Genomic DNA, 13,653 nt, shown 5'->3' on the forward strand with positions numbered 1-13,653 from the left:
CAAGCCTTGCACTTGTGAGCTGAACCATAGCTTCTGCAGTGTGGTCCTGGAAAATGGCTTGAAAGAGGCAGGGCTCTGGCGTGCGTGTGTGCACGACAGCAGCGTTGGTGTAAGGCTCTGGGGGGGTGACCTGAGAGTGCAGTGCCAGCCCTGGGTGTCCCGTGTCACCGGGAATCTGTCACTTGTGGAGGTGGGGGAGGGACGCCAGTAACTCGAGCTCTCCTGCACCAAAATAAACCTGGAGAGGTGGCCACAGCACCCTCACACCCAGGGTGTAAACTTAGACGCGCAGCTGGGGAGCGGTGCCCAGGCGCCAGACCTGAGCTCAGTGGCTCTGGCTGGGGTCCTGCATGGATCCTGCACCCCGGGCACTGTACTGCCGCTTCCTGGGACTGTCACGGGGAAGAGCTGCGCTCTCCAACAGGGTTTGTGAAATGCAGCCGGGCTGCTGATGCCACCGGTGGTTGCACAAGGAGCACGTTGGGACGCAGCACGTGGGAGCTGGTCGAGCTGGTTCAAGGCGAGGGCTCCGTACCTGCTGCAGGCTTCGAACCTTCTGCTTGGCTGTTTGATCCCTTCCCTCTCCTGACGGTGCTGCACGGCTGTGAGCAGAGCATCCTGAAGAAATTATTCATGGAAGACTTGTGGCACTTATGCACGGTGCGGTTACGTGGCTTTTATGAGCTGTAGCCTGGCATAAACCACACTCATGTTAAAGCCAGCCTCCGTGTGCCCTCTGCCGAAGGGCTGCTCTGCAGGGAATGCAGGCCCGGCAGTCTCGTGCCCACGGCAGCTCCCACACGCTCAGAGTTTGGTTGAATTATTCAGCTCCTGCTCGTTGCTGTGGCACACAGCAGCCCTTGGAAGAGCGCAGCCCGCGGTGCCATGCTGTAGCTGCTGGCTGTGATGTGCCAGCGTGCAGCCTCCTCCCTCTGTCCACCTTGCATGAGGGCCGTGAGCATTTGGGACATCTCCTTAGACCTCTCCCTGGATTTCTTAGCATCGAGGGTCTGATTTTTGCTCCCTTCTGCATGGTCCTGGCAGAGGGGCAGCAGCCAGGCTGGCTGTGAGCCAGGCGGTGCAGGCTGCCGGCCCCGCACAGCCCCTCAGTGTGATGTGAAGGAAAAGGAAAATAGTTTGGGCCCTTCTACCTTATCCTTAGCAGGCCACCAGTTTCCGAGCTGCTGGCTCTGTCACAGCAGGCCCCTTCCATCTGTGTTTTCCCCTATATTCAAGCTTGTTGCCAGGCTGCAGGCGATGAATCACGGGCTGCTCGCCGCATTTACCTCGGCGCACGGCAGCGCTCGGCTTCCTCCCCGCTCCCACACGCAGACACCCTCCAGTGAGAGGGGAAAAAAGCACAAAACCCTATGAAATCTGTGCTCTGCACGATCCCACCATGTCCCTGCTCGGCACAGAGGTGCCCGCTTGCCCCGTTTGCAGCAGGACTGAGCCCCTGCATGGTTTGGGGCTGTTTGTGCGTGGTGGTTTCCTTCCAGCCCGGCTGGACGGGGCGCTCCCCATCCCGCAGCTCCGGGGTTCCCCGGTGCCGTCACTTCCTGATCCCAAGTCCATCGCCTCTCCGTGGGTTACCATGGGCTCTATTTATAGCTTGCTGTGCTAAAAATAAAAGCCCTGGGCGTTCGGTTCCCTGATCCTGGGCTTGTGCCAGGGCCATGTGGAGCCCCCCGGGAGGCGGCTGGGGGCTCAGCGCTGGCCCTGGGGATGCTTGCGCAGTGACTGGGGAGTTTCATGGGGCTGTGGCATTTCTGGGATCGGTCGCTACTCTCACTGACCAGGGAATCTCTTGTGGGACTCTCATCTCGCTAAAAATATTTCAGTGTGTCATCGTGGGCTCGATCTACCAACGCCTGTAAGCGGGAGATAAGGAAGCGGCGGCGCTTCGTTGCGTAATAAATCCCTGCACGGCACTACCAAAACGCTCACGTTTCTGTCCAGATGCGGACTGTTTGCCTGGGGTGATGCCTAAACTCCCCTGTGTCTGTGCACAGGTAATATCTCTCCCTGATTTTAACTAATTTCCCAGTTACTGGTGAAGTTTAATTAGTTTGTAACCTGGCTGGCCAGCACTCAGCACACAAGTTTGGTACCCAACCGGGACGTCTCAGCACCGCGCTCAAGCACGAAGTGGAAAAGTGCTTTAATTTACTGCTTTTCAAAAATAGCTCTGTCCTATGAACATCAGGGAGCAGCTGATCGCTCTCTGCTGCCTCCTCTGTGTCCTTGTCCCAGGCATGGCCACTGCGGGGTGACACGGTGCTCGGGGTGCAGCAGGGGGGTGGCCCCGAGCCCCCCGGCTGTATGTCATTTTGCTCGATGGTTATTTAAGCCACTGCAAGAAAATAGGCAAAAAATATACAAAAAAGAGGCTGAAACTGCTTCTTGCAGGCTGGGCTGTGATGGGGTCGGGTGGCACGGATGATGTCCTGCTCCACTTGCTGGGCTTTGCCCCCCAGGACAGTGCTCAGCATCATTCACCACGGCTGGGTTGGGGCATCATTTGGAGCCCCGTCCCCCTGCCCCTGGCTCCCAAATACCTGCCCTGCACCCTGGCACCAGGCAAAACCACTTCTAGGTGGGTTATTTTCTGCCCGGGGGCTGCTCGGTGCCAGCCCCTGCCCTGGGGCTTTGGGGCCGGGCAGCATTTGACAGAGCAAAGCCCACACATGGGGGGCTCCGGGCCTCCCCCCATGACACCGATCTCCTGGAAATCACCAAACCCCGCACCCCGAGGGACCAGCTTTTTCCCCAGGATACCCCGCAGGGGGGCTGAATGTCTTCGTTGGACAAAGCCTTCGGGCTTTAACGAGCAAAACCGAGAGAGGAACATCTCCCCCCCCTCCCCGGCCCCCTCCTCGTCGCTTCTGATGTCAGCAGCACAGCTCCTGAGTCATCCCCCAGTTTCTGTGGCAACGGCAGCGATGCTGGGGAGCGGGGTGATGCTGGGGAGCACATCCACGCTGCCCCTGCCCCTGCCCTGCTCGGGGGGCTGAGCCCCCCAGTGCTGATCCCACAGCCCCACCATGGGCTCCCATGCCGCCTGCTGCCGCCCAGAGCCCCCCAAAACCCCCAGGGCTGTGAGGATGCTGGCAAACGCCCCCGGTAAGTCAGCGCTGCCTGGGATTTAGCTGTCTGGGGGGCTTCTGGTGGGGTCTTACAGCATCCACGTGGCTTTGCTGGTGGGGTGGGCAGCTGCATGCATGCACCCCAGGAACGTGGGGTGTCCTTCTGCGTGCTCCTGGCAGCCCCAGGGGTTTCGTGCCCCAAATCCCCATGGCTGGGGGCGTACAGGCTGCTCTCGGGGGGAGCAGAGAGGCACGGAGCGGGGCTGGGGTCTGCACGGGGACTGTGGGGGTGCCACCAGTGCCTGATGGCCGGGGTCAGGGCACTGTGCAGTGGGACAGCGGGGTCACAAACCCCATGCTTACACCCCTGCCTGCTCAGAGCCGCGCTGCGCCTGGTAGGAAGCGTCTCCATAACCCCTGGCGTGTGCTAAATCCTCTGTACGTGATCAAAGGCACCACCTTGCTCCGTGCCAGGCCTGGCAGCGGGGAGGGACGGGACGTGCAGCCCTGCAGGGCCCCCAGCCCCTGCCCAGCGGTGCTGGCCTCAGCTCTGCTGCCCTGGCTTTGTTTCCTGCTCGGTGCTGGAGTTTCACAGTCGTAAAGTTTTTCGTTGCAGATAGGACCTGGATAAGCAGGATTGAGACGTTCCAGTCGCGGTGACTGGTTCGCACGGTAACATAGCTCTCTGGCTACAGATTTAAGAGCGTTAAAGTGCAACATGTGCAAGCTGGCGGGGACCCAAGGGCGTGAGGCGATTTCGTGTTTGTTTTAGCACACCTCGAGGCGGGATGAGAGGGGCCGGGGCTGCCAGGTGAGGAGCTCGGCTGCGGTATGGGACTGGGAGCGAGGTGCTGGCCGCGGGAAGGGGCTCTGCAAGCTGGCAGCAAACCAGGAGCAGCGTCCTGTCAAAACAGGAGAAGTTCAAAATACTAAGGCAGAATGACTCAAAACGTACTGGGAAGCCCCCAGTGCTGCGTTGTGAGCGTAGGCGGCGTTGTCACCGCTGTGTCAGCCTCCAGGCGTGCCCTGACCTCGTGGCCGTGGCATGGCAGCAGCCTGGACAAAATTGTTCATCCCCAAAAGAGGGGACCTGGCTCCTCGGCAGTGCCTCGAGTGCGCTGGTTGGGGGGCTCAGCTCGGCTGTGCTGGGAGCTGGGGAGGAATTGCCAGGGCTTGCGTCGGGGCTGGCGTGGCCCCGGGTGGCTGCCAGGCGTTGGGATTCCAACGTTGTGGTCGCTTCTGGGTGCTGATGATGGCAGGGTTTGAGGATGAGCAGGCTGCTGGTGATGCGGCACCGCTGGTGAAAACGAACCCAATCATTTTTCCTGCCTTTCGGTTGTTCCTTGCTTTCCAGGAATGCTTAAACAGTGGTGAAAAAGCTGGGGGTAAGTCTGTCTCTCTTTGTGCAGTTACACGTTTGCAGTACATGGAGTTTTACTTTCCAAAGTGTCCTGGAGGAAAAAAAAAAAAAAGTGTTTTAAAATAAATCATCTGGGTAAAGAAGAGCAACAGGTCCCATCAAAACTGATTGCTGTCTGAATGCTGCCCAAATACAACTGCTAATAAGGATTTAATGAACATGGGACCAGGTCTCTGCTTGATGAAGTCTGTCTGGAAAACCTGGTGGGCTGTAAATGCCATTGCCCCATCCTTCTCCTAAAACTAGTCCTGGGACTTTATCTCTAACATGGTTTATTTTTTAAAATACTTATTATTAAAGCAGGCACCTAACCCCCCCCTGCCCTCGCTGCTCGAGCAGGACGTGCTGCTGATAGCGGCGAGCTGGGCGAGGGAGCCCCGCACGCCTGGCAGCTGGCAGCGGGCGCTGCGGCCTCCAGAGACACACGGGCAAGGGCTTGTCTCCCCCTGGCAATAAAGAGTCATTGATTAGTGTTTGTTCAGCGCTGCGAGGAGAGGCGCTAAGTCCAAGTATCATTTTAAATTCAGGCAGAGTGCAGCAGGTGGGAGGAGAGGCCCTGGCCGCAGGGAGCAGCACCACCGGCACCCCCGCCTCATCTGTCCCTGGTCCCTGGGTCTTGGTGGGCACAGCAGGAGGAAACCTCTGAGAGGTTTGATATGGCACTGCCCCTGCCATCGCTTGAAGCACATCGGGCGTTTTCCAAAAAGAGAGAAGAAAGAAAGAAAAATTAGTATTGCACCCCATCAGCAACACAGCTCCACGACGTGCACGTTACCTTCAGAATAATACAAGGGAACGAAGGAAATCGGGTGCTGCTGTCCGTGCTTAATTGGGTTTCTTTATTTACATGAAAAATATCGCTCGTTGCGTGTGGTTCCCCAATGCACACGGCTGTTGTGGTGCACGTTCTTCGCGAGTTGCAGGACTGAACGTAATAATTCCTGATAGCTGCAGTGTGCTATGGAAACCGCTCCCGTGTTGTTGGTAATTACACTGAAGTGACTGTTCCACTGCTAAGAATAATACTCAGCTCCCTCTTTCTAAAGGTTGAATACATGATGAACTGTCATGGGGAGCTATTTCGTAACAGGGACAAGCATTTTGAAGCTGGTAGAGCAGCGGCTGAGTTAGGAGCCTGCCCCTTCCCTCAATTCATCCTCACGTTACTTTACCCTGGCTTCATCCATTCATTCATGGGACACTTGAGATGCCTTTTTGACCACATCTCTTTTTACTCAGTGAATTTTGAGTAAGACACCACTTTCATTTAAAAAAAAAAAAAAAAAAAACCTTGGGACTGCCAGGTTTGAGGGGAGATGGAGAAGACAGCTCACAGCCAGCAGTCGTGGTGTGGCCCCGAGCCCAGCAGTGACCTCCAGAAGCAGCCCGGCTCTAAGTCGATTCCGGCAGGGCATATTAAGTGCTCAGCACCGGGGCAAACGAGGCCCTGCAGAACTAAGCACGGGGAAGCAGATACAGCAGCATTCACGGCTGAAAATAGAGCCCTAAGAACAGAGCTGGGGGCCGTCTGGAATTTGCAAGGATAACGGGAAAAAAAAAAACTTGATTTCTTCCGTCCTCTTCTCTCGCTTCTCCTGAGATGGCAAGCGAGCAGCTGAAGCTCTTCCCAGCTGGAGCCACCCACCTCGATACCATGGCAGAGCAGGGGTGGATCAGCTCCCCCAGCAATGCTAATGAGCCACGGTGGCAGCAGGAGCTCGGTCCCTGGGGGATGCGGGTTATAAACCAGCTGGAGGGGAGAGAGCGCGCAGCACAAATGCGACCAGCGTGGTTCCTCCTTGTTTGCTCAGTGGCTGTGCTGCCTGAAGCAAGCCGATCTTTATAGTGTTTATGCTCTGGGTATGGTAAGCCTGGCTTGATGGTGGGCAATTTTAAAGGAGTTGGTGGAGGGAGAGTCTCTCTCTTCTGCTAATAACCACGCTTTTCCTGGGGAAAGGAAGAAAGGAAGCAAAAGATGGGAAATCAACCTTTGGAAAGTGTGGTGAGCCCTATTAGGGGAAAGTAAGCTGAGCAGGAATCAGGCTGTATGCAATACAATCAAGCTACCCAGTGTGCCAAAATTCCCAAGTCATAGTCCCTTGCCCTGCTTCTTTTTTTGCTGATTTTAACTCTCAGAGCATTAGCTGACTGGTGGCAACATTGGATGGAGTCTTCCCTCTCCGTAAATAGCTCCAGGGAGACAGTGAAGCATAGGCTTTCTGTGCAGCCTCCTGCAGATGCACGTTTTCCTTCTTCTGAAGGTGCTTTTTGTAATGCTGAGGAAGAATCCCAACTCCCTATTCCTTTCTAACCAGAGGGTGCTAATTAGTGCCGCTGATGGGCCAGCTCTTGCTTTCTCTCCATACCCAGGAAGTATCCCTGCCCTATACGTTCCCAGTGCACAGCACATTTGTATTTCTACAGGCTATACATTATTTTATGATATAAACTCGGATCTGATGTTCGGATCAGGATGACAAAGAACACGTTTATTTTACACTTTGTCTCCCATATTGATAAATGAAACATGGTGGAAGAAACCGAAATCCCAGGCATTCCTCCAGTACGGCTGAGAACAAGCACGTGGGTTTAGCTTTGTTGCAGGTAATAGGTGTCACACTTGAATATGGTAATTTGTCAAAGGTATTACCTCCTAGTAATTAATCTCACAGTTCTGCTGTAAGACAGGTCGTGCAGTATTTGTCAGTTCACGTGTACGCCCACTCTGAATGGTTAAGGAATCCAGGAGAATTCTCTAATAGGAAAATTATTTTGTATAGAAAACCATTGTATTATTTTTTTTCCAGAAGAAAAGCCATTAAGTATGTTTTGTATGGAGTGCAAGAAAGAAACAAGTGGTATGCAAATTAAAGATGAATTTGCTGCTACTGAATATAGAAGAGGTTTATTTTCTCATGAAAAGGAAACATATTTAGCAATCTACTGGTGATCCTCCTATTTGAAATGTAAGCTTTTTACCTGCAGGACAATTTTGAGGGTGCTGATGTTGGTGGTGCTGAGTTCTGGCCAAACCACTTCATTATCAACTGCAAAGTTTCCCAAAACATCAATTTGAGTTTTTGCTTAAGGACACCCAAATGCCCGAAGTAACAGTTACAGGATATTACCATAGAGGAAGAAGTCACAGCACGTTTCACACTGGGACTGGAAAACAGTGATAAATAAATGCAAATCCAGAGGATAACACAACATAAATTAAAAGGGAAAAAAAGTTATACTAAGTCGGGGTCTTTAGTTCAACATCAGCCTGTAAAAGAATGGCATTATCTTTACCACTGGACTTCCCCTTATGCTTTTTCTCCCCAGTGTTCATTTTCTTAAGCTAAATGTTTCTACTTTTTTATCCTGAGAGTTTCAGGGGTCTTGGTAATACTGACTTTGCTTTGCTGAGGTAGTCTGCCACCCTCTCAAAACATATTTTGTTTCTAAGTCATTCTGATGAGTTGAACAACTAGATCTATTCTTTATCTATAGCAAAAATATATCAGAGAAAAAAGTAGGACAATTTTCTTCCAGTGTGCACCTTTGCCCTCGGATACAGGTCACCTGCTCTAAGAGTCAAAGGGCCATTCTGTTTCTGCAGCACGTTTAATGCCCAATCCACTACGTAAATGAAAACATTCTTCCTGAGTTTAAGGGGATTTGGATTGGGCCTTAAGCTAAAAACAAAAGCAGCTTGTTATACTGATAACGTCACAAATCAACAGCCTGTAAAAAACTATTGAGAACCAAACTCTTCGGAGATTATAAAACAACTAGCAAGTTATTTGCAAGGGACATCTACTTTAATTGCATACAATCTTGCAATTAAGTAGGCTGGGATAACCTTTGAACACCAGATCATATCCTGATGACATGAAACAGATTGCCCTGCGTTTGCATTACGAAAAGATATAGGGAAATAAATATTGTATCTTAAGACAGACCTACATTAATCTTTAAAAATTTTTGAAACATTTATACAGTCTACCAGTTATATGTAGCAAAAAATAATTTATGAGAATCATAACAAAGAAAATTAGGTAGAATAAGGCCAGTCTGCTATTATTGTTGTGTGGCTAAGCTTATAATTACTTTTTCATAAGAAGGATGTTAGGGTAATTTATCAATCCAGTGCGTGCATTAAAGGCTCAGTTCTCTTCATCACGTAACTTTGGAGATGAGCCCTGCTTCCAGTAATGAAACTTTTCAAGTCAGTCAACCTGCAGGATCTTGTTTTGATCACGAACCCAACACGCACTGCACAGGGATGCATTTGCTGGTTCCAGCAGCATCTATGAGCCTGTGGGCCTTCAGTTGGTGGCTGGTAGACCACCAGCAGCAAAAGAACCCTAAGGTAATTGGGATAGTCTACCTGCACCCAAAAAGATAAACAAGCAAACCTTTTTATATTTGTCAAGCATTACGTGCTGCTTTCTATTTATCACAACATAAACCAGGTGATCAAATTCTCCATTTGCTTTGTAATACACAGGATATATAAGCCGGTCTTCTGCATGGAAACCGCCTTTGGCATCCTTTGATTGTAAGCAGATATTAACAGGTCAAGTCTTGGGGGAAATTGGTTGTAATAACCTGGAGAAAAGTATTGCTGATGATCAAACACTTGGCAGTTCTGATGTTTTGTCAAGTGTGGTTGGCTGCCCAGCAGGAAAGATAGCATGAAGCGAATGTCTGATTTTACTACTGTGGAAGTTGTTGTGTACCCAAAGGGTTTCCTGGTTAATGATTTACAATCACAAGACAGAAATTCTTGGGCATTTATATGCTTCCCTGCATGATAAAGGAGGCCCAAATGACAACTGCGAAACGTGGTGAGACAGCACCGCGCGCAACACGGCTGTCAGAGCAAACACACGAACAATGGGCTGCCTGTGGCAGGCCTCGAGCCCGACGTGAGTCACCGCAAAACCTCCGATTCTGCACTTTTGTCTGTTAACGTGGATCCCTCGGCCTGTGCGAGCCCTGCTTGCCTTGTAGGATCGCAGGGTGGCGGGATGGGGCCTTCTGATATGGCTACTGTGCAAACAGGGAGGGGAAGGGGCCCGGGCTGCTATGGCCATCATTGAAGTTTTCATCTAAAAGGCTCAGCTTGGGGACCATCTCAGGGACCATTTGGGGGGCCATCTCGGGACTATCTCAGGAACTGTTTCAGGGACCACCTTGGGGACCATCCTGGGTCTATCTCAGGGACCATCTCAGGGACCACCTCAGGGACCACCCCATCTCCCCCACACAGCACCCAGCTGCTCAGAAACCACAGCCAGGGCCAGGAGACCTCAACAACCGCTGCGGCAGCAGCCGGGTGGCGGCTGGAGCCCATCTCAGGAGGGGGAACCCCCGGGGGCTGGGGCAAGCCCGGGGCCTTTCTTTATGCTCTCCGTGGTGTGCAAACTCTTTTTTTTTATTTAACACCGAGTTTATTTAACATCACCCGGGGACACCGAGCCCATGAGGTGAAAACCCCGGGTGTGTGTGTGTGGAGGGGGGGGCCGGGCGCAGGCCGCGGCCTGTGCTCGCGGTCGCCATGGCGACGGTTGCCAAGCGAGGGCCGCGGGCGGCAGCCCCGGCGGGGCGGCGGCGCCTGCGCAGTGGCCGCCCGCCGAGCGCGAGCGCGCGCGCACGCCAGCCCCGGGCCTGAGGAGGGGGGGCGGCACGGGAGCGCGCACGGGGCTTGCGCATGCGCGCGCGCGCGGTCCCGAGCGTTGCCAGCCCCGGCCCGGCGGCGGCGGCGGCGGCTGCTGCCTTCCTCCCCCCCCCCTCCTCCTCTTCTTCCTCCTCCTCCTCCTCCTCCTCCCCCGGCCCAGCCTTCCTCCTCCTCCTCCTCCTCCTCTCCTCCTCCTCCTCCTCCTCCTTCCCCGTCAGCCGCCGCCCCCCGAGGCGCCGCCGGGGCTGTGCGGGCTGAGGCGGCGGCCGCCGTGCCCGGGGATGAGGCGGCGATAGCAAGGTGAGGCGGCGGGGCCTGTGTGTGGGGGGGCTGCTGCCTTCCTCCCTTCCTATCTCCCCCCCTTCCTCCTCCTCCTCCTCAGGGTGGGGGCGGGGAGGCGGGCAGGGCCGCGGCGGGGAGGGGAGGGGGAGCTGCTGGTCCCCTGCCTTCCTCCTCCTCCTCCTCCTCCTCCTCCTCCTCCTCCTCCTGCTGCTGCTCCTCGTCCTCCCGGAGCATGGGCGTGAGGGAGCTGTGCTGCCTCTCCCGGGCCCGGCGGGGGACGTCGGAGCCTCAGGTGCTGCCCCCGGGGGTGAGGAGCCGCCGGGGGGGCCGCCGAGCTCCCCCTGGCCGCCCCCCCCGTCAGGCCCGCGCTCTTTTGTTGTCCTTGCAGATGGTGGATGCTGAGGGCGGCGCGGGCGGCGACGGCGCCAGGCGAAAAATGGATGCCCTGGCGGAGAGCGCCCTGGAGATCGTCCCCTTGGAGCTCTACGACTCAGCCCGAGCGAAAATAGCCGCTAATCTGCAGTGGATCTGCGCGAAAGCCTACGGAATAGGTGAGGCCGCCGCTGTCAGGAGGAGGGTGTGCGCTGGGGGGGGGGGGGGTGCTCGCCGCCTCCGCTCCCATCCCTGCCAGGAGGAAGCGAATCGAGCCCCGATCGCCTTTGTTTTATATATCAATAATGTGACAGATCGTTGGCTTTTAGCATTACATGGTTCCTGGTACCCCCATCGGGGATAATGGAGCCGTGTGAGCCGCTCCGAATCACCAAACCAGGCAGCAAATGCTCACCGATAACGTTCACTATGGTTATTGTTATTATCATTGTTATTTATTACAAAAAAAATGCACGTCTTGCAACGTGCAAATCCTCTTTTTAGCCAGGTAGACTCTCAGTGCTTGCAGGCCCCGAATCCCATCAGGCTGTGGAGTGCTGCCTTGTCTAGTCATCTCGGCCAACAGATGTGAAGAGCTCGATGCTCTTTGTATGCTCGCCTAGGTGGTTCCTGTTTTGTTCTGCCAGGCTGCATTATTGGGTTCAGATCGCCCTAAAAACCAAAGCATTTATGATTGGAAAAAGTCGTTTCTGTGAAAGAAACGTTGCATGAGCAGATACGGTTTGTGTTCTGTGACATCAAGCAGCAAGGTGTGGGTGATGGAGGAGGAGTTCTTCCTTCCCAGATGTTGGAATAAACCATTGCAGCCAAACATAGAAAAAGAAAGAGTTCCAGACTCATATTTGCACAGTATCTTCCTGGCATCTGTTGAAATTTGCTTTTTTGTTTGGATCTTGATCTACCTGTCTATTTTGGGTTATTGCTGCTGGGTGCCTCTTGTGTTTAAGTAGCTTCATTATGAAGGAATATGCTGGAGCACTTGTTTATCCAAAACATATAATAAAAGCATCTACAGAATCTTGTTTTGGAAAATGAGGTAGCCCTGTTAATCTAAGTCTAATTCGACAAACTCATAATATGCTTAATGGATTAGCACTAGCTTACTTCGTGACAAGGCTGGAGAAAAGCAGTGCATTCCTGGAGTTAAATATTACCCTTTTTGAAATAATTTCTAAATTATTTTTCCTTCAATATTACCAGCTCTGTCAGTGGTCTGGCCACATTAATGACAGCGGGGGAAATAGAAAGAAAATTGAGCTTTTGTAACATTTAAAATTAGTGAACGTATTTTAATGCGAGCACCAAGAGACAAAAAATTCATTTGTCAGATGAAGTTTAAAAATGTGATCAACTTAGGAGGAGTAAGCAGGTGTTTCTTCTCGTATTTTGCAGTCTCTGGATTTGTTTGTAATGTTATTGGTCAGAGAGAAAATGGATATTCAGGCCAGGAAGATGCACCATTTATATTATGACTTTGTTTCAGGAGGAAGCTAATCCTGATTTAGGTTTGACTGGCACAGGTTGTGTGCTGCAGAGAAAACTTTGTGGCCTCATGTTTATTGGTGGTGACTCCTGGGGCTCAGGGTTGTTAATGCAGGTCTCGGATCAGTGTGGTGGCAACAAGTCTGTTTGTGCACTTGACAGCATGGATTTGCATTGAGTAAGTACTTGGCTTTCCTTTGACAAAGAATTTTGGAAAACCCACCTATCATGATGGCAGTGGCATGGCTCTAGTGTGCAGAGGGCTGCAGCAGCATTTGCCAGGTTTTCTGTTTGTATTTAGGCTTGTTCAGATAATTTCTATTAATGTATAAAATGCCTTCAGCAAATATTTTTGCTAGGCCTCTTGGTGTTACATCCTTGGTTAGCTCCAGTGCATACATTTTGGTTTTTGTGTGTGTGGATATCTTCAGAACCGTGGCCCATGGAAATTTGGTTGATTTTTGAAATGGCTTCTGCAGTTGTCACATAGTAACCGTAGCTTCTAGCATGGCATTGCAGAATACTTAGAAATTTATAAGCCTCTTTAATTCATAGAGAGATGGGTTTAAAGAAGCTTTCTGCATGATTACCATTTTGAGTAATATTTGAACATAATAGGTTACTTGTCATCTCTGTTTTTTTTTTGTTTTGTTGTAACGTTGGATGTTCAGGGAGTCTTGGGCAGCTACCAAGCAATTGTGATTCCATTTTTTTAAAGTCTAAAATCTCACTATGCAGATATTTTTCAGAGGGGCTTTTTGTTACATTAGGCTTAATTCTAGTCAGTTTGGTGAAAAAAGAAAGGTTCTCTGTTTATCATATTAAAGCACTCTTTTATGTTCTGAAGTAATTCTTGTCTGATAGGGTTTCCATAGCTGTCTTCAAGTGGCTGAGTAAAGAGTGTTTTTCTGAAATGTTAGATTTGGAGTTGACATTATGAGTTGACTTAATTTTGTGCCTTCATCTTGCAAATGCTGGTGCATATCCTGGATTTCATTTTCACCTGAGCAGGGCTAAGCTCATGCTTCAGTGTGGAAATGGTCAAGAACAGGAATTAGGTTCTAGTGTGGACTGTTGCTAATAATCATTCTTCATTCTTTTCTGTTTTTCTGTATTTTCTATTTACTGTTGCAAGATATTTAAATTTTCCCTATCTAAGCAGAAAAAAATTTCATCCTTTGTGTTTTTTTTTTCTTCAAGGACAAATTACTGATGGCATACCTTACATAATTTGGATTTGAGGTCTTAGTTTGGGATTTGTTTCCTTTGATGATGCGTCCTTTCTTTTTTCTCTTCTGCCCGTTAAATGAGAATTTTGGTAG

General features: G+C 51.6%; 1 protein-coding gene across 4 annotated transcripts in view; it reads left to right on the plus strand.

Moving 5' to 3' along the window:
- Positions 1 to 2,941: 2,941 nt before the first annotated feature.
- The window catches only part of CAMSAP1 (calmodulin regulated spectrin associated protein 1), a 33,885-nt gene continuing 23,173 nt past the window's right edge, over positions 2,942 to 13,653 (plus strand). Inside the window, exons 1-2 of one of the 4 annotated variants that reach the window (XM_068656577.1) lie at positions 2,942 to 3,123; positions 10,845 to 11,007. In XM_068656577.1, the coding sequence (XP_068512678.1) occupies positions 10,845 to 11,007 (163 nt within the window). In that variant the 5' untranslated portion in view covers positions 2,942 to 3,123. Of the gene's footprint in view, positions 3,124 to 10,232; positions 10,475 to 10,724; positions 10,749 to 10,844; positions 11,008 to 13,653 lie in introns of those variants that run through there. The other 3 variants (XM_068656575.1, XM_068656573.1, XM_068656574.1) reach the window with 3 other exon arrangements.

Source organism: Anas acuta, chromosome 20 (genome assembly GCF_963932015.1).
Source record: "Anas acuta chromosome 20, bAnaAcu1.1, whole genome shotgun sequence".
Lineage (NCBI taxonomy): Eukaryota > Metazoa > Chordata > Aves > Anseriformes > Anatidae > Anas > Anas acuta.